Genomic DNA, 19,894 nt, shown 5'->3' on the forward strand with positions numbered 1-19,894 from the left:
CAGCAAGCACTGCATCCTAGACGGCTTGAAGGGGGAAGCGGACGGCATGAGGGTGAAGACCTCGAGTTTCCCGACGTCTTTTGGGCATCCTGAAGGCGACGCTGAGTTCAATTGCTTTGATGAGTGAGCAGAGAGATGATGCAGGTGGACATGAGAGACCGTCGATGAGCCAAAGTTGGAGAAGAATCCCGACCCCAGTAAGCTCTACCTCGGGTCCGCGCCGCATGGATCTCTGACGAAGAGGGCACCGCCGCAAGGAATTCTGTTGTTTCCACCCCGCTCCCCGCATGCACCGGAGTGCTGCCGTCACCGGGTTTTGCTGCTGCTCCCGCTCCCACTCCCCGCGCACGCTAGAGTGTCGTCATCGTTGCCGCTGCTGCTGGGTCGCTGCCCGCTGTCCCGTCCTCGAGTCGCCACCTGCCACGCCTCCGTCGCCGTCGCCGCTCGCACTGCTACCCGTCGTCGCAACGCAAGAAAATGGGAAGAGAGAATGAAGAAGACATAAAAGAAAAGAGATGAATGAAAAATATAACGACAGTGGCACAATTTAAATTTTGTAATATTTCAATGGCATGATTACTAATAGAGGAATCGTAATTACATTTATCTGAGATAGTATATTTGCCGTATGGATTGAATTAACTCTCGGAATTCTCATAGCTGTCACCAGGCTGGTCAGTGGTCAGCAACTCAGGAAAACAAATCCCTGCTCCCTACCCCACGATTTCCACTGAACGGACCAGATTGAGCATCGTCTTCCATCCGTTCGCTTCGCAGCGTGGCCTGCGGGTGTCTGGACCCCACATGTCATCAGAACATATTGCAAAACCCTTCTCTGTCTTCCCCAAATCCCCCATCCCCACCGCCATTCTCGACGGTTTCTCGAGCTCCACCTCCTCGCGTGCCCACGCCATCCATGGCTTCTTCCGCACACAATGTGACCACCTAGCAGCGCCATCGCCATGCCTCCACGCTGTAGGCGCCTCCCCCTCCTCTTCATCCTCCTCCTTGCCGTCCGCCCACTCTCCGCCGCCGCCGCGTCGAGCATCGCTGCGGCCCCCGCCTCCTCCTACCGCCGCATCTCGTGGGCGAGCAACCTCACGCTCCTCGGCTCAGCCTCGCTCCTCCCGGGCGCGGCCGGCGTCGCGCTCACCACCCCTTCCCGCGACGGCGTCGGCGCCGGCCGCGCTCTCTTCTCGGAGCCCGTGCGCCTCCTCCTGCCCCAGGACGCGGCCGCCTCCGCCTCCGCCTCGCGTGCCGCTACCCCGGCCTCCTTCTCCACCCGCTTCACCTTCCGCATCACGCCCTCCCCCACCTACGGCGACGGCCTCGCGTTCCTCCTCACCTCCTCCCGCACTTTCCTCGGCGCTTCCAACGGGTTCCTTGGCCTGTTCCCCTCCTCATCCGCCTCCGACGAGGGGGAGCTCCGCGACGTCTCCACCGTCGCCGTCGAGATCGACACCCACCTCGACGTGGCGCTGCATGACCCGGACGGCAACCACGTCGCGCTCGACGCGGGGTCCATCTTCTCCGTCGCGTCCGCGCAACCAGGCGTCGACCTCAAGGCCGGCGTGCCCATCACCGCCTGGGTTGAGTACCGCGCGCCGCGCCGCCGCCTCAACGTATGGCTGTCCTACTCGCCGTCCCGCCGCCCCGAGAAGCCCGCCCTCTCGGCCGATGTCGACCTCTCCGGCCTCCTGCGCACCTACATGTACGCGGGGTTTTCGGCCTCCAATGGCAACGGCGCTGCGCTTCACGTCGTCGAGCGCTGGACCTTCCGCACCTTCGGCTTCCCCAACTCTTCATACGCCCCGCCGCCGACCAAGTACATAGGCCCAATGCCACCCAATAACCAGCCTCTCCCTCCCCCTCCCTCTCCCTCTCCCTCTCCCCCTCCCCCTTCCCCTCCCCCTCCCCCTCACCCTAACCACCGCCGCCGCCATCTGTTCTACAAGGTGCTTGGCGGAGTCCTCGGTGGTATGGTATTGCTGGGCCTTGTCGTCGTTGGTTCTGCTGTCTTGCTTGGCCGGTCAGTGCGCCGCAAAAATCAAGAACATGCAGTGGCAAGCGAGGACATGGGGGAAGCGACACTCTCTATGGAGGTGGCACGGGCAGCAACAAAGGGCTTTGACAGTGGCAATGTGATCGGCGTTGGTGGCTCTGGTGCTACTGTGTATGAGGGGGTGCTCCCCTCTGGGTCGAGGGTTGCTGTCAAACGGTTTCAGGCTATTGGATCGTGCACCAAGGCATTTGACAGTGAGCTCAAGGCCATGCTTAATTGCCCTCATCACCCAAATCTCGTGCCGCTTGCTGGGTGGTGCAGAAGTAAGGATGAGCTTGTGCTTGTTTATGAGTTCATGCCCAACGGGAATCTAGACTCTGCATTGCACACACTGGGTGGGGCAACACTTCCCTGGGAGGCACGGTTCAGGGCTGTATATGGTGTTGCATCAGCGCTAGCATATCTGCATGATGAGTGTGAGAACCGGATTATACATCGTGATGTCAAGTCATCAAATGTTATGCTTGATGCAGAGTTCAATGCTCGGCTAGGTGATTTTGGCCTTGCTCGCACTGTGAGCCATGGTGGGTTGCCACTTACAACACAGCCAGCAGGCACACTGGGGTACCTTGCACCAGAATATGTTCATACAGGGGTGGCTACAGAGCGGTCTGATGTGTACAGCTTTGGGGTGCTTGCTCTGGAAGTGGCCACTGGACGAAGGCCTGCTGAGAGGGGAATCTCTGTTGTTAATTGGGTGTGGACTCTATGGGGTCGTCGAAGGCTGGTTGATGCAGCAGACCGGCGGCTCCAGGGACGATTTGTTGCAGATGAGATGCGACGGGTGCTGCTTGTGGGTCTGTGTTGTGTACATCCAGACTGCCGGAAGCGGCCTGGTATGCGAAGGGTAGTCAGTATGCTTGATGGTACTGCACCGTTGATATTGGTACCAGATAAGATGCCACCAGTTCTTCTACAGCCAGTACCAAATGCTTCATCAATGAACTCTGCAGATACTGCCAATACTGCATTCTTCAGTTGTCGCTGAGCATACAAGTTATAGGTTAGCGAATACAAATTTCTTATTCATATCATCTATAGTCATGTTAATGTTTTGAACCATCTTCTGTTCTTTCCTGCTAAAGACAAAAAAGGTCAAATGTAAATAGGAGACTGTTCTGATTGTTACAAAAATGTTGCTTGATCTTAACTGTTAAGCGTAGCGAATGACTGCTTTTTGAGGGAACCTGTAGAGAGTTTTATTTTCTGACTCAAAACCACAGTTAAACATGTCATACTTTTTACTGCTCAGATCTGGTGTCAGTCGTTTGAAGATAGTTTTGATGGTATCTGTAATGCATGTCTTATGGTCTGTGCAGTTTGTCCTGACAAAATTTGACATTACCATCATGTTTTATAATAGAAAGTTCAATCCTAATTCTGGCATTTAACTGCCTGGAAATTGCTGTAATGTGTATCATGAAAAATGTAGCACTGCCTCCAATGTTGATGCAAATGCAACAAATGTCTGCTGATGTAGAGCAAATAAAATTTGTCATTGCTTGTGCTTTGTAAGTTTGCTGAAACATTAATAAAGCATGACAAGAATGAAGATATTGTATGCTGCTGAATAGTTACTTCGAAAGTTTTAGTAGCAACCAAACCTTTACTAATTGTTGTGACTGTTGAATTGATTGTTAATAACGTTTATGTGAAGCAGGTTAGATGTGAACTCTGGATTAACAGACAATTTGATTGTTGTACAACTTGTAGAAGTTCAGAATTAGACAAGCACTTGAACATATTTTCTTTTGCTTCACTTTATGAGTAGCAAATTGAAGCTACTCTGTTGGGCGAATTGTCAGAAAGAGCTTACTGTTAGACAGCATATTGGGAGCTATGTTAAGAAGGAAAAACTGTTAGCTGCATCTAGTTGTATCGAGAATATTTCATCCAGTAATTATTTGAATTTGATTAAGTTTCATTTGTCCCATATTCTAGCTATATCTCCCATGACCATTCAAATGCTTTGAAAGTACACATAGTTGATCAATGAAATAATTCTGTTGTAGTGTTGTTGCCATGGTTTTTTTTATCTTCATTATATGCGGATCAATTGACTTTACCTTTTTTTTTTCAAGATGTATACAATGCTTAAGGTACTAAGGTATATCCACTTGGAACACATCAATTGCTAGTCACTTTAATGTGACTAATACCTTCCTGTCAATATTTCTAAAAAGTAAAGGTACTTCTAGTACTTACAATTTCAGGCACCACAAAATGTCCCCTAGTTTTCATCATATCATTGTGAGTATGGACAAGGCTGTACAATTATGAGTAGTTTCCCTGACATATAATAGGTTGGTCTAACACATCTGTAATCTGTGTAGAATGCTCTATATGTACTGAAATCTTTCAAATTATTCAGGGTTCATTTGCCTCATGTTTGCTTCTTTGGATAATTTGATCGCTTCTGCAGCACAAGCATATGATCAACTTGGGAAATTTTGTTCTACAGCCTATATGGCACTGATAAGATGACCTGGATATGTAGAATGGATCAACCAGCGTTGCCCTTTGTGTTGTTTTAAAGCTAAGGCATTGACCTTTGTACCGAACAAGAATTTTTTGATGCGGGCTCTGCTCACTCTGCTTCACCTGCTGGGTGGTATGAAAATCCTGATAGTTTTCTTTACCAAGAATCGTAACTAGATTCGGGAATTTCTCTTATGCTATCTTTATTTGTCCCAATCATTGTACATACTTTGTTCTGCAAGTAATCTATTCTGGAAGGCATAGGCAGATGCGTCTCTGGCATACCTAAGTTAAGAACCATTATTAGTCTTCCACAGTCTATCAACACTTGTTGCTATGTACAGCAGTTTCTGCATGAGAGACTAGACAAAATTGATTTCAATCTATACTGTAGTCCTAGTCTGAGTCCTGAGTTCCTGACTAGGTGGTGCAGTAGAGTGGCCTCCTTTGGAACATGAATTAGTTCATTTCCTGCATTCCTGTAAAATTAGTTCATTTCCTTTGAGACATGAATTATCCTCCTTTGCTGGAATTTCATTTCCTGTAAAATTCCTCAAAAAATCCTGCATTCCGAAGTATTTTTGGAGCTGACTTCATCGAAATAAGCAATGTCAGAGAAATCTTTTAGTAGTATATATTGCAATTTTCGATGAGGCTGATCGCACTTCCGATTATGAGTACACGACTCATTCATTGGTCCATTTCAATGTGTATACCTTGTTTTCAAAGAATTGGTCCAAACAATTCCAGATATTACCTGCTCTCTGAGAATACATTGTCTTGTGGTTGCTGGCATTTCCATCATGTTTGTTACCAGGTGGTCACATATTTATAGTTGCATCTCTTATCTCTGTATATTTATGCTATTTCCCCTTTGGAGGTTAGTTACCTGCATTGTCCATTCGTAATCGATATGTGGCCTACAGGCTAGAGATTTGTGATCTCAGCCGGGGCTGCCATGGAATTGGCAGGAAGGAAGAGGCAATTGCAAGCAGCAAGCCACAAATCATATCAAGGGAGGCCAGCAGATGAAAGAATCGGTGTACTGTGTACAATCAAATTCATAGTGCAGACGCACTAAGCCTCGATCGATCTGTACACGACAAATATTCAGACGGACAACGAGACACGCCGACTGAAGTCACGAGGCCAGTCTTTCTCTCGGTAACAGTGTACGGTTGATAAGGGTAAGATGTATTGATCGATATCACTAGGAGGACTCATCAGCAGCCATGCTTGACGGAGCAAGCCACCACCTGAGCCCAGTGCCTCAGCCGTGTCTTGATCAGCTGAGGGTTGTCACCTGGAGAGAAGATCGTCCATGCGTCGGCGTGGGGAAAACTGAGGGCTCGATGACGCGCCGGAGATCAGCGTGGACGACGACAGCGTCGACGTGGGGCTCCGCAGCTTGGAGCCGTCGGAGAGGCGCTGCCGGTTGACGGTGAAGTAGAGGTCGAGGGCCGGGAGGGTGTCGCAGAGGCCGGCGCCTCCTTTCTCCTTGTCGAAACCGAACCCGAGCTCGAAGGAGCCCCTCAGCTCGTCGAGGTCTGCGTCGGTCAGGCACCGCCCAAAGCCTTCTCTGCTGGTCGCGGCTGCCTCGTTCACGGCCACCAACACTAGTACAGATCCTTTCATCCGTGACGGCCCCTAACAAGACTGGAATTTGCGGGCCGTCACAAGGAAGTAATCTCAATCGGGCCGAAGTTTCGCCCGATTGAGATATGGTCGCACAACTATGGTAGATCGGCATAAAACTAGAGCCCGTCAGGGAAGACACTTATCTGTGACGGGCCATAGTTGAGACCCGATTGAGATGAGGGTTCCATATCTCAATCGGGCCCTAAAAGAAGCCCGTCACAGATGACGGTTATCTGTGACGGGCTCCAACTAGAGGCCCGATTGAGATAAGTTTAATGCCCGTCACAGATGACACTCTTCTTTGATGGGCTTTTATTAAGGCCCGATAGAGATTACTTGTATGCCCGTCACAGTTGATTATTTTAGGGCCGTTACAGATATTTGTTGCACAGTATAATACCCCCCACCACCTAGTGTAACTGTATCCCACTGTTCACTATTTTGGTGGGAGGCTGTAGGGGGCGATTCTTTGTCTTTTTTCCAAGGAAAACAGAAAATTCCCAAAAGTGATCAAAATGGAGCAATCAAGTGAGTAATATTAATCATTACTTGAGCAATTTCATCACGTATTACTTTAGCAATACTGATCTTATAACATGTGCCTCTAATTTGTTTTTATTATTTTGTAGCAATTGATCGAAGTTGGATGTATGCGAAAAATGTGAAACGTCATTTTCCGGAGTACAGAAATGGCGTAATAAATTTTATGAACGCTGCGGAGGAGGATAGGAAAAGAAGAAACAACGATTACATGTGTTGTCCATGTGCAGATTGCAAGAATGAGAATATATTTGATAGCGGCGAGGATGTACACGGTCATCTGATATAATGAGGATTCATGAAGGGCTATACATGTTGGGTGAAACATGGAGAGCAAGAATCAGGAAGTGGAGCAACAGCAGACAGAAGTGGTGCGCATAATCAGGAAGATGAAGATGAGTATGACATGACATGTTTATACCTTCTCCATTGGCCGGTGAAATGGTTGATGTGGAATACGATCTGCTGCAAGACATGTTACGTGACGTTGAGGACCCAGCCCAGAATGAGAGAGATTCCATGAAGTTCAGTAGGTTGGTCAGTGATTCTGAGACGCCTCTGTACGCTGGATGCAAAGCAAAACACACTAAGTTGTCAGTTACCTTGGACCTAATGAAGCTGAAGGCAAGTAGTGGATGGACAGACAAGAGTTTCACAGATCTTTTAGGAATTTTGAAGACTATGCTTCTTGCTGAGAACACATTGCCCGAGACGACATACGAAGCAAAGCAGGTTCTGTGTCCACTGGGGTTAGAGGTCTGTAGAATTCACACTTGTCCAAACGACTGCATATTGTACCACCAGCAATATGCGGACTTGGATGCTAGTCCTGTCTGCAAGGCTTCTTGATACAAGCGAAAGAAAAGTGCTGACGAAGGAAAGAAGTCAAAGAGGGGTGGTCCGACAAAGGTTGTGTGGTATCTACCTATCATTGATCGTTTCAAGAGAATCTTTGCCAACCCGAACGAAGCGAAGTTAGTATATTGGCACGCCACGGAGAGAAGGAATGACGACATGCTTAGACACCCAGCGGATTCGATTGAATGGAGGAATATCGATCGAAAACACAAAGACTTTGCTGCCGACCCTAGAAAAATGAGGATATGTTTGTGTACGGATGGCATGAATCCTGACATGAGTAGTACTCACAGCACTTGGCCAGTTCTTATTGCGAACTATAACCTCCCGCCATGGTTATGCTTTAAACGGAAATATATTATGTTGTGCTTGTTAATCCAAGGTTCGAGGCAACCCGACAATGATATCGATGTATTCTTGGAGCCTGTTATCGATGATCTTGAGATTCTTTGGAAATGTGTGGAAACTTGGGATGCATATGGTCAGGAGAACTTCAAGCTAAGAGTTCTATTGTTCTGCACCATTAATGACTCCCTGTACTCGGTAATCTTTCCGAATAAACTATAAAAGGAAAGAAGGCATGCTCCGATTGCAAGGAACATACACGAAGCCGGTGGCTGAAGAAATCACGAAAGATGGTATACATGGGTCATCGGAGGTAACTTCCGCTACGTCACGCATTTAGAAGAAAGAAGAAAATTTTTAACGGTAAGAGAGAACTTCAGTCTGCTCCCAAGGATTTGTCCGGAGATGAGGTCCATAATATGGTCAAGGACATAAATAATGAGTTTGGGAAGAAAAGAAAATGTAGCAAGACAAAGGAGAAGGGTATGAGGAAGAAAAAATCCATATTTTGGCGGCTACCTTACTGGAAAGATCTTGATGTCTGTCATTGCAATGATCTCATGCATGCAGAAAAGAATGTGTGTGAGAGTTTGGTTGGCCTGATGTTGAATATTCCTGGGAAGACAAAGGACGGGTTGAACGCGCGCCTTGATCTACAGGACATGAATATTCGCAGTGAACTCCAGCCCATACGAGATGCAGAGATAGGTAGAGTGTACCTCCCTCCAGCCTGCCACACATTGTCGAAGGATGAGAAAATCGCAATGTTATCATGCTTGAAGGATATTAAAGTTCCATCGGGCTATTCAGCGAGGATAAGTAAGTATGTTAAATTGGACGATCTAAAACTGGTTGGAATGAAGTCTCACGATAGCCACGTGCTAATCACATAAATCTTGCCAGTAGCTATCAGAGGCATTCTACCACCGAAAGTGCGTCACACGATCCAATGTCTGTACGCCTTCTTCAATGCAATCGGACAGAAGGTTATAGATCTAGAAAATCTAGATGGGTTGCAGACCGATATTGTGAATACCCTCTGTCACCTAGAGATGTTTTTCCCACTGTCTTTCTTTGATATCATGGTTCATCTCCCTATTCATCTGGTGAAGCAAACAAAACTATGTGGCCCGGCTTTTCTAAGGGAATTGTGGCCGTTTGAAAGGTACATGGGAGTTCTGAAGTCCTACGTTCGTAACAGAGCTAAACCCGAGGGGAGCATCATTGAAGGTTACACAACCGAGGAGGCTATTGAGTTCTGCGTCAATTACATGTTCGATGCTGATCCTATCGGAGTTCCAGTGTCTCGTCACGAATGAAGGTTGTCAGGTGTTGGCACAATCGGACGGAAATGAATTAGGCCCGATCAAGCGTCCTACGAGCAGGCTCATTACGCTGTGCTCCAACATATGGCCGAAGTTGGCCCATACTTTGAGGAGCACTTAGCGAAAATCCGAGATGAGAACTTGGGCAATATGATACATGGATTAATAGAGAATATAATTCTCGGTTCAACGAATGGTTCAAGAATCGTGTGACAATGTCCACGGATGTCCCAAATGAGACAGTACAGTTGTTGGGGATGGGATCGTCTTGGACCGTAGACACATGGTAAGGATACGATATAAATGGATACACATTTTACACCGTTAAACAAGATGACAAAAGCACATTGCAAAACAGCGGCGTCCGTATAGATGCATTCCAGGATCAAGTTGGGTCAAACACATACTATGGCCGCATTAAGGAGATCTGGGAGCTAAACTACATCAAGTTCAAGGTTCCTTTGTTCCGCTACCGTTGGGTGAATCTACACACTGGTGTCAAAGCCGACAAGGAAGGTTTCACTTTAGTAGATCTATCAAGGGTGGGATACGCCGATGAACCATTTGTACTTGCGAAACAGGTCGAGCAGATATTCTACATAAAAGACACTTCAAACAAGAAGATGCACATCGTGAGGGATGGCAAGCGCCGAATTGTAGGAGTTGACAACGTCTTCGATGAAGAAGAATACAACCAGAATCTTCATGTAAGACCTCATATTGACCTTGACGATGATCCGCAAGAGCCTGTGGCATATGCTCGTTCAGATCATATGGAAGGCATAACCTTGTGACCGATGCATTTGTACGTATCTATTGTAATGAATGAAGTATTTTTGTTTGATTACAAAGACTTGATATGTGTAGTTATTTATATGGCTAATTTTGTTTTTTTTTACAAATGTTGTTTAAATATGTCATACATTCAAATTGAATTTCAAACTGTTGGGAATATAGTTATACATAAAAGTAACCAAAATAAAAGTTGTAGATCTTAAAAGGCTCTACAACTTTGCTGTTTATGGCTTTTCCACTTGAAATCATTTAGTATTTACGAATGTTGTTCAAATTTGTTGTATATTCAAATTCAATTTTATACTGTTGGGAAAAAGTTATATAGATAAATGACCAAAATAAAACTTGTAGATCTTGAAAGGCTCTACAACCTGGTTGTTGACCATATTTACATTTGAAATCATTTACTATCCGAAAATGTATTATGACTAATAAAATGAATTATTATACAACATCTATGTATTTTGCACTCACAAATATAAAGACTTGATGGGAAAAAATGGAAAAATAGTCATCAGTGATGGGCCTTAGTTTAAGACCAATAGAGATTAATCTATCTCAATCGGGCATTGCCGTAGGGCCCGTCACAAATGAGTCATCGGTGACGGGCTCCATACTAATGCCCGATTGAGATGACAATCAGGCCCGTCACGAATGAGTCATCAGTGACCGGCCATAGGGTAATGCCCGATTGAGATAGATTAATGTCTATCAGGCTATAACTAACGCCCGTCACCAATGACTATTTTTCCATTTTTCCATTTCAAGTATTTGTATTTGTGAGTGCAAAACATATAGCTGCTGTGTAATAATTCATTTTATTAGCCATAATACATTTTCGGATAGTAAATGATTTCAAATGGAAATATGGTCAACAACAAAGTTGTATAGCCTTTCAAGATCTACAACTTTTATTTTGGTCATTTTTCTATATAACGTTTTCCCAACAGTTTGAAATTAAATTTGAATATATGACAAATCTAAACAACATTTGTAAATACTAAATGATTTCAAATGGAAATATGGTCAACAACAAAGTTGATCCTCTCATCAAGATCTACAACTTTTATTTTTGTCATTTTCCTATATAACTTTTTTCCCAACAGTTTAAAATTGAACTTGAATATATGACAAATCTAAACAGCATTTGTAAATACTAAATGATTTCAAATGGAAAAGTCATAAACAGCAAAGTTGCAGATCTTGATAAGTTGTACAACTTTGATGTTTATGGCTTTACCATTTGAAATCATTTAGTATTTACAAATGTTGTTTAAATTTGTCATATATTCAAATTCAATTTCAGGCTATTGGAAACAAAGTTATATAGACAAATGACCAAAATAAAAGTTGTAGATCATGATGAGAGGATCAACTTTGTTGTTATTGACTTTTTCATTTGAAATCATTTACTATTTACAAATGCTATTTTAATTTGTCATATTTTCAAAATCAATTTCAAGCTGTTGGGAACAAAGTTATATAGATAAATGACCAAAATAAAAGTTGTAGATCTTGATAAGCTCTACAATTTTGTTGTTGACCATATTTAGATTTGAAATCATTTACTATCCGAAAATGTATTATGACTAATAAATTGAATTATTATATATTTTGCACTCACAAATATAAATACTTCATGGGAAAAATGGAAAAATAGTCATCGGTGACGGGCCTTAGTTTAAGCCCGATAGAGATTAATCTATCTCTATCGGGCATTATCTTAGAGCCCGTCACAGATGAGTCATCCGTGACGGGCCTGAATTTCATCTCAGTCGGACATTAGTATGGAGCCTGTCACCGATGAGTCATCTGTAACGGGCCCTACGGCAATGTTCGATTGAGATGACTCATCACTCTACCATAACTAGGGTTTCTCAGATCGGATCGAAACTTTTTCTAAGTCCCGCTACAGTTTCCTGCCTCCTTAGAACCCTAGCGCAGTCGTCGTTCTCCATCGCCGAGCCTGCCGCCGTCGCCACCGAGCCCGCGGCTGCCGCCACCGAGCCTCCTCCGCCCTCCATTCGGACCGCCGCTGCCTCCTCACCGACAACCCCCACCGAGCCCACGGCCGCCTCCACCGAGCACGCCACCGCCAGCCCGGCGCAGCCACCACTAACCCCGGTGACGCCCTCCACCGAGCCCGGCGCCGCCGCCATCGAGGCCGCCGCCGCCGCCAACTCCTCCTTCGCTGACTCCTCCCTCGCCGAGCCCGAGGCCGCCGCCACCGAGCCTACCGCCTCCACCGAGCCTCGGACGCCCGACGCCGCCTCCACCGAGCACGCAGCCGCCTCCACCGAGCCTCCGACGCCCAACGCCGCCTCCACCGAGCCTGGCGCAGCCACCACCGACCCCGGCGGCGCCGCCACTGAGCCTGCCGCCTCCACCGAGCCCTGTGTCGACCCACAGGTGAGTCCTCCATCGCGCATGAATGATGAATAGATGAATGTGGTTCGATTGATGAATGTGATGAATAAATGATTAGATGAATGTGTTTGAATAGTTGAATGTGTACGGATAGATGAATGTGGATGAATAGATGATTAGAGATGAATGTGGATGAATAGACGAATAGATGAATAGATGAAATATTTACTTTATTTATATGTGATATTCAATTCATTTTACATGTGGATGAATAGATGATTAGATGAATGTGTATGAATAGATGAATGTTTATGGATAGATGAATGTGGATGAATAGATGAAATGTTTAATTTATTTATATGTGATATTCAATTCAGTTTATTAGATTTGTGAGATGTGCAATTTAGTTTATTTATGTGAATAAGTGATTTTAGAACTTTGGATTCTAAGCCATTGAAGCACTGAATTGTAAAAAAAGTAGACAATATCTCAGCAAGGCGAATCAATGTCGACGACAACTAGTGGGTCCTCAAGGGCACGTACTCCTAGGACAGGGAACATAATCCCTAAGGAACGGTTCCACATAACAGCGGTGGACCAAGTAGGGTTGCCGACATCTCCAAGAAAAATATTGAGCCGATTTAGGTCTATCTACGGGGTCATAGGGAGGCAGAAATTCAGTATTCTGCAAGATGACATCAAGCACGTGCCGGCCACAGAGAAGGACATTGCTTGGCTAATGTTCAAGTTGAGCTTCGATTATCCTGCGGAGCATGAGGACCATATCAGGCGGGCTGCTTTCAAGGTTTTGGGCAATGCTTGGATGAACTTCAAGACTAAGCTAGTCGGCGAGTTCATCTACAACCCGGCGAATCCAGATCCAAAAGAGAAATTTCCTTGGATCATGGAACAGGTCTGAGAGGAATACCATGCGAAGAAGTCGACCCCCGAGTCCAGAGCTAGAAGCGAGGCATATTGCTTGCTCCAGACCAAGAACCAGCATCCGCACCGCCTTGACACCGCCGGATATGCCGGTAAGGAAGAGGAATGGCAGCAGGAGGATGAACAAGAGGAGGAATCGAGCACGCCGCTCGTGTTTGGCGATATCCCATACCCTTGGGCTAGGAACTGGGCTAGGGCAAGGTACCAGAAGAATGCTGATGGCACAATCTTCATGCCAAATTCAGAAGATCAACGAGTGTACGATGCTATAGTAAGTGTCTAGTCAAAATAGATGTTCGCATTGTTTCCCGTATTGTAGTTTATTTAACCACACTAAATTGAAACGCAGAAGGAGTTGGTTGCCGAGGAACAAGCCTCGCAAGAGGCCTGCTCTCAAAGACGCGAGGACGACCTATTCACGAAAGCGTTGGGCAACAAGGCACACCGTGGACAAACACGGGGCGTTGGGTCTTCCGTTCCCTGGAAGTATGTATTTCCAGACTACGCGTGACAGTACAAGAAGCGAACTTCCAACAAGGCGGAGAAAGATGCACGCCTTGAAGCCAAGATCCGGGCGTCGATAAGAGCGAAGCTGACATTTGAATTCGACGAAAAGCTCGAGTCGATGAGGGCCAAGATTAGGCAAGAGATCCAAGAAGAGCAACAGAAACCCCAGGCCGCCGCTGCTGCTACGCACGAAGAGTTAGGAAGTCCCACCCAAAAACACAGCAGTTGCGCATCAACTGAGTTGGCGGAAAATCCAACATCGGTCAACAGCGCCGTCGACCACATAACGGTAAAAGTTTCGTCCACAATGCATGAAAGACTTAACCAATCCATATGATATATAATATTCTAAAAAAATGATGAATCTATCGCAGGAACCAACGAGCTACACCCTCACAGTTAGGGTGATGCCGACCTTCACCGTTCCAGCAGCCGAGGGACTTGCGTACAAGCCGACCCCAGAGACAAGAGTGCATGGAGCGCAACTCAGGGGCGACTGTGCGAAAGTTCAAGTCGACTCTGTGAAGCCCGAATACGAGCTGTTCCCACTGAAGTATCCACCGAACGACGAGGTCCTCTCACTAGGAAATGCCCGTGGTACCTTCATCCAATGGCCCAAGGACCTCAGAGGCATTCTACCACCGAAAGTGCGTCGCACGATCCAACGGCTGTGCACCTTCTTCAATTCAATTAGACAGAAGATTATAGATCCAGAAGATCTAGATGCGTTGCAGGCCGATATTGTGAATACCCTCTGTCACCTGGAGATGTTTTTCCCACTATCTTTCTTTGATATAATGGTTCATCTCCCTGTTCATCTGGTGAAGTAAACAAAACTATGTGGCCCGACTTTTCTAAGGGAAATGTGGCCGTTTAAAAGGTACATGGGAGTTCTGAAGTCCTACGTTCGTAACAGAGCTAAACCCGAGGGGAGCATCATTGAAGGTTACACGACCGAGGAGGCTATTGAGTTCTGTGTCAATTACATGTCCGATGCCGATCCTATCGGAGTTCCTGCATCTCGTCACGAGGGAAGGTTGTCAGGTGTTGGCACAATCGGAAGGAAAAGAATTAGGCCCGATCAAGCGTTGTACGCGCAGGCTCATTACGCTGTGCTCCAACATATGGCAAAAGTTGGCCCATACTTTGAGGAGCACTTAGCGAAAATCCGAGATGAGAACTTGGGGTGATCTGATGCATGGATTAACAAAGAACATAATTCTCGGTTCAACGAATGGTTCAAGAATCATGTGACAATGTCCACAGATGTCCCAAATGAGACAGTACAATTGTTGGGGATGGGACCGTTTTGGACCGTAGACACATGGTAAGGATACGATATAAATGGATACACATTTTACACCGTCAAACAAGATGACAAAAGCACAGTGCAAAACAGCGGCGTCCGTATAGATGCATTCCAGGATCAAGTTGGGTCAAACAGATACTACGGCCGCATTGAGGAGATCTGGGAGCTAAACTACGTCAAGTTCAAGGTTCCTATGTTCCGCTGCCGTTGGGTGAATCTACGCACTGGTGTCAAAGCCGACAAGGAAGGTTTCACTTTAGTAGATCTATCAAAGATGGGATACGCCGATGAACCATTTGTACTTGCGAAACAGGTCGAGCAGATATTCTACATAAAAGACCCTTCAAACAAGAAGATGCACATCGTGAGGGATGGAAAGCGCCGAATTGTAGGAGTTGACAACGTCGTCGATGAAGAAGAATACAACTCTAATCTTCATGTAAGACCTCACATTGACCTTGACGATGATCCCTAAGAGCCTGTGGCATATGCTTGTTCAGATCATACGGAAGGCATAACCTTATGATCGATGCATTTGTACTTATCTATTGTAATGAATGAAGTATTTTGTTTTATTACAAAGACTTGATATGTGTAGTCATTAATATGGCCAATTTTGTTTTATTACATATGACCAAAATAAAAGTTGTAGATCTTGATGAGAGGATCAACTTTGTTGTTGACCATATTTCCATTTGAAATCATTTAGTATTTACAAATGCTATTTAGATTTGTCATATATTCAAATTCAATTTCAAACTGTTGGGAAAAAAGTTATATAGAAAAATGACCAAAATAAAACTTGTAGATCTTGAAAGGCTCTACAACTTTGTTGTTGACCATATTTCCATTTGAAATCATTTACTATCCAAAAATGTATTGTAGCTAATAAAATGAATTATTACACAGCAGCTATATATTTTGCACTCACAAATACTTCAAATGAAAGATGGAAATTGACTCATCGGTGACGGGCCTTAGTTTAAGGCGGATAGAGATTAATCTATCTCAATCGGGCTTTGCCGTAGGGTCCGTCACAGATGACTCATTGGTGACGGGCTCCATACTAATGCCCGATTGAGATGACATTCAGGCCCGTCACGGATGACTCATCTATGACGGGCCCTAAGATAATACCCGATAGAGATAGATTAATCTCTATCGGGCTTTAACTAAGGCCCATCACCGATGACTATTTTTCCATTTTTCCAAACAAGTCTTTATATTTGTGAGTACAAAATATATAGCTGCCGTATAATAATTCATTTTATTAGTCATAATACATTTTTGGATAGTAAATGATTTCAAATTGAAATATGGCCAACAACAAAATTGTAAAGGTTATCAAGATCTACAACTTTTATTTTGGTCATTTGTCTATATAACTTTGTTCCCAATAGCTTGAAATTGATTTTGACAATATGACAAATCTAAACAGCATTTGTAAATACTAAATGATTTCAAATAGAAATATGGTCAACAACAAAGTTGATTCTCTCATCAAGATCTACAACTTTTGTTTTGGTCACTTTTCTATATAACTTTGTTCCCAACAGCCTGAAATTGAATTTGAATATATGACAAATTTAAACAACATTTGTAAATACTAAATGATTTCAAATGGGAAAGCCATAAACAGCAAAGTTGTACAACATATCAAGATCTACAACTTTTAATTTGGTCACTTCTTCATCCGACAAAGGGATAGTACCAATGTTTACAAAATTGACATATCTGTGTTGATGTTTATAAACCAGATGAGAGAAATGTGATTTTTTTAATAATATAACTATCACTTTGTCGGATGAAGAAGTGACCAAAATAAAAGTTGTAGATCTTGATGAGAGGATCAACTTTGTTGTTGACATATTTCCATTTGAAATCATATAGTATTTACAAATGTTATTTAGATTTGTCATATTGTCAAAATCAATTTCAAGCTGTTGGAAACAAAGTTATATAGACAAATGACCAAAATAAAAGTTGTAGATCTTGATGAGAGGATCAACTTTGTTGTTGTTGACTTTTTCATTTGAAATCATTTACTATTTACAAATGCTATTTTAATTTGTCATATTGTCAAAATCAATTTCAAGCTATTGAGAACAAAGTTATATGGACAAATGATCAAAATAAAAGTTGTAAATCTTGATAACCTCTACAATTTTGTTGTTGACCATATTTCGATTTGAAATCATTTACTATCCAAAAATGTATTATGACTAATAAAATGAATTATCATATAGCAGCTATATATTTTGTACTTACAAATATAAAGACTTGTTTGGACAAATGGAAAAATAGTTATCGGTGATGGGCCTTTGTTAAAGCCCGATAGAGAAAAATCTATCTTTATCGGGCATTATCTTAGGGCCCGTCACAAATGAGTCATCCGTGACGGGCCTGAATGTCATCTCAATCGGGCATTAGTATGGAGCCCGTCACCGATGTGTCATCTGTGACGAGCCATACTGCAAAGCCCGATTGAGATGACTCATCACTCTACTATAACTAGGGTTTCTCAGGTCGGATCGAAAATTTTTCTAAGTCCTGCTACAGTTTCCCGCCTCCTTAGAACCCTAGCGCCGCCGTCGTACTCCATCGCCGAACCCGCCGCCATCGCCACCGACCCCACGGGCGCTGCCACCGAGCCTCCTCCGCCCTCCAATCGAACCGCCGCCACCTCCTCACCGACTACCCCCACCGAGCCCGGCGACATCCTTCCTCGTCGTCATCGCCTCCTCCTCTCCGACGCTCGACGCCACCTCCACCGAGCACGCCGCCGCTTCCACCGAGCCTGGCGCAGCCACCACCGACCCCGGCGACGCCCTCCACCGAGCCCGGCGCCGCCGCCATCGAGGCTGCCGCCACCGCCAACTCCTCCTCCACCAAGCCTCCGACGCCCGACGCCGCCTCTACCGAGCACGCCGCCGCCTCCACCGAGCCTCTGACGCCCGACGCCGCCTCCAACGAGCCCGGCGCAGCCACCACCGACCCCGGCGACGCCCTCCACTAAGCCCGGCGCCGCCGCCACCGAGCCTGCCGCCTCCACCAAGCCCAAGGTGAGTCCTCCATCGTGCATGAATGATGAATATATGAATGTGATTCGATAGATGATTAGATGAATGTGTTTGAATAGTTGAATGTGTATGGATAGATGAATGTGGATGAATAGATGATTATAAATGAATGTGGATGAATAGATGAAATATTTAATTTATTTATATGTGATATTCAATTCATTTTACATGTGGATGAATAGATTTATAGATGAATGTGTTTGAATAGATGAATGTTTATGGATAGATGAATGTGGATGAATAGATGATTAGAGATGAATGTGGATGAATAGATGAATAGATAAAATGTTTAATTTATTTATATGTGATATCCAATTCAGTTTATTTATGTGAATAAGTGATTTTAGAACTTTGGATTCTAAGCCATTGAAGCACTGAATTGTGTATTTTCGTTATTTTGAAAAAAAGTAGACGATGTCTCAGCAAGCGAACCACTGTCGACGACAACTAGGGGGTCCTCAAGGGCACGTACTCCTAGGACAGGGAACATAATCCCTAAGGAATGGTTTCGCATAACAGTGGTGGACCAAGTAGGGTTGCCGACATCTCCAAAGAAAATATAGAGCCGATTTAGGTCTATCTGCGGGGTCATAGGGAGGCAGAAATTCAGTATTCTACAAGATGACATCAAGCACGTGCCGACCGCAGAGAAGGACATTGCTTGGCTAACATTCAAGGAGAGGTTCGATTATCCTGCGGAGCATGAGAACCATATCAGGCGGGCTGCTTTTAAGGTTATGGGCAATGTTTGGAAGAACTTCAAGACTAAGCTAGTCGGTGAGTTCGTCTACAAGCCGGCGAATCCAGATCCAAGAGAGAAATTTCCTTGGATCGCAGAACAAGTCTAGGAGGAATTCCATGCGAAGAAGTCGACCCCCGAGTCCAGAGCTAGTAGCGAGGCATATCGCTTGCTCCAAACCAAGAACCTGCATCCGCACCGGCTTGGCACCGCCGGATATGCCGGTAAGGAAGAGGAATGGCAGCATGAGGATGAAGAAGTGGAGGAATTGAATACGCCGCTCGTGTTTGGCGATATCCCACACCCTCGGGCTAGGAACTGGGCCAGGGCTAGGTACCAGAAGAATGTTGATGGCACAATCTTCATGCCAAATCCAGATGATCAACGAGTGTACGAAGCTATAGTAAGTGTCTAGTCAAACTAGATGTTCGCATTGTTTCCCATTGTGCAGTTTATTTAACCCCACTAAATTGTAATGCAAAAGGAGTTGGTTGCCAAGCAACAAGCCTCGCAAGAGGCCTGCTCTCAAAGACGCGAGGATGACGTCATCACGAAAGCGTTGGGCAACAAGGAACACCGTGGACGGACACGGGGTGTTGGATCTTCCGTTCCTTGGAAGTATGGATTTCCAGACTACGCATGGCAGTACAAGAAGCGGACTTCCAACAAGGCAGATAAAGATGCACGCCTTGAAGCCAAGATCCGGGCGTCGATAAGAGCTGAGTTGACATCTGAATTCGACAAAAAGCTCGAGTCGATGAGGGCCAAGATTAGGCAAGAGATCCGAGAAGAGCAACAGAACCCCTTGGCCGCCGCTGCTGCTGCGCACGAAGAGTTAGAAAGTCCCACCCAAAAACGCAGCAGTTGCGCATCAACTGAGTTGGCAGAAAATCCAACATCGGTCGACAG

At 45.1% G+C, this 19,894-nt stretch overlaps 2 protein-coding genes and 1 pseudogene across 4 annotated transcripts; 2 read left to right on the forward strand and 1 right to left on the reverse strand.

Moving 5' to 3' along the window:
• Positions 1-525: 525 nt before the first annotated feature.
• Positions 526-5,226, forward strand: LOC4329292 (probable L-type lectin-domain containing receptor kinase S.7). Of its 3 annotated transcripts, none has more exons than NM_001416603.1 (2): positions 526-3,065; positions 4,434-5,226. In NM_001416603.1, the coding sequence occupies exon 1, from the start codon at positions 963-965 to the stop codon at positions 3,048-3,050; it is 2,088 nt and encodes a 695-aa protein (NP_001403532.1). In that variant the 5' UTR covers positions 526-962; the 3' UTR covers positions 3,051-3,065; positions 4,434-5,226. The 3 variants fall into 3 exon arrangements, with proteins under 3 accessions (NP_001403532.1, NP_001403531.1, XP_066163105.1); NM_001416602.1 differs by having other exon boundaries at positions 527-3,065; positions 4,485-5,225; XM_066307008.1 differs by lacking the exon at positions 4,434-5,226 and adding an exon at positions 4,144-4,428 and having other exon boundaries at positions 856-3,065.
• Positions 5,227-5,763: 537 nt separating this feature from the next.
• On the reverse strand, positions 5,764-6,175 carry LOC107279992 (uncharacterized; annotated as a pseudogene).
• Positions 6,176-11,828: 5,653 nt separating this feature from the next.
• Positions 11,829-18,182, forward strand: LOC136355240 (uncharacterized). Its single transcript, XM_066307628.1, has 8 exons — positions 11,829-11,875; positions 11,973-12,450; positions 13,082-13,321; positions 13,397-13,621; positions 13,865-14,052; positions 15,302-15,377; positions 15,480-15,554; positions 17,742-18,182. Exons 1-8 carry the CDS (start codon positions 11,829-11,831, stop codon positions 18,180-18,182), a joined length of 1,770 nt encoding a protein of 589 aa, XP_066163725.1.
• Positions 18,183-19,894: the final 1,712 nt, after the last annotated feature.

The sequence above is a fragment of the Oryza sativa genome, chromosome 2 (assembly GCF_034140825.1).
Source record: "Oryza sativa Japonica Group chromosome 2, ASM3414082v1".
Classification (NCBI taxonomy): domain Eukaryota; kingdom Viridiplantae; phylum Streptophyta; class Magnoliopsida; order Poales; family Poaceae; genus Oryza; species Oryza sativa.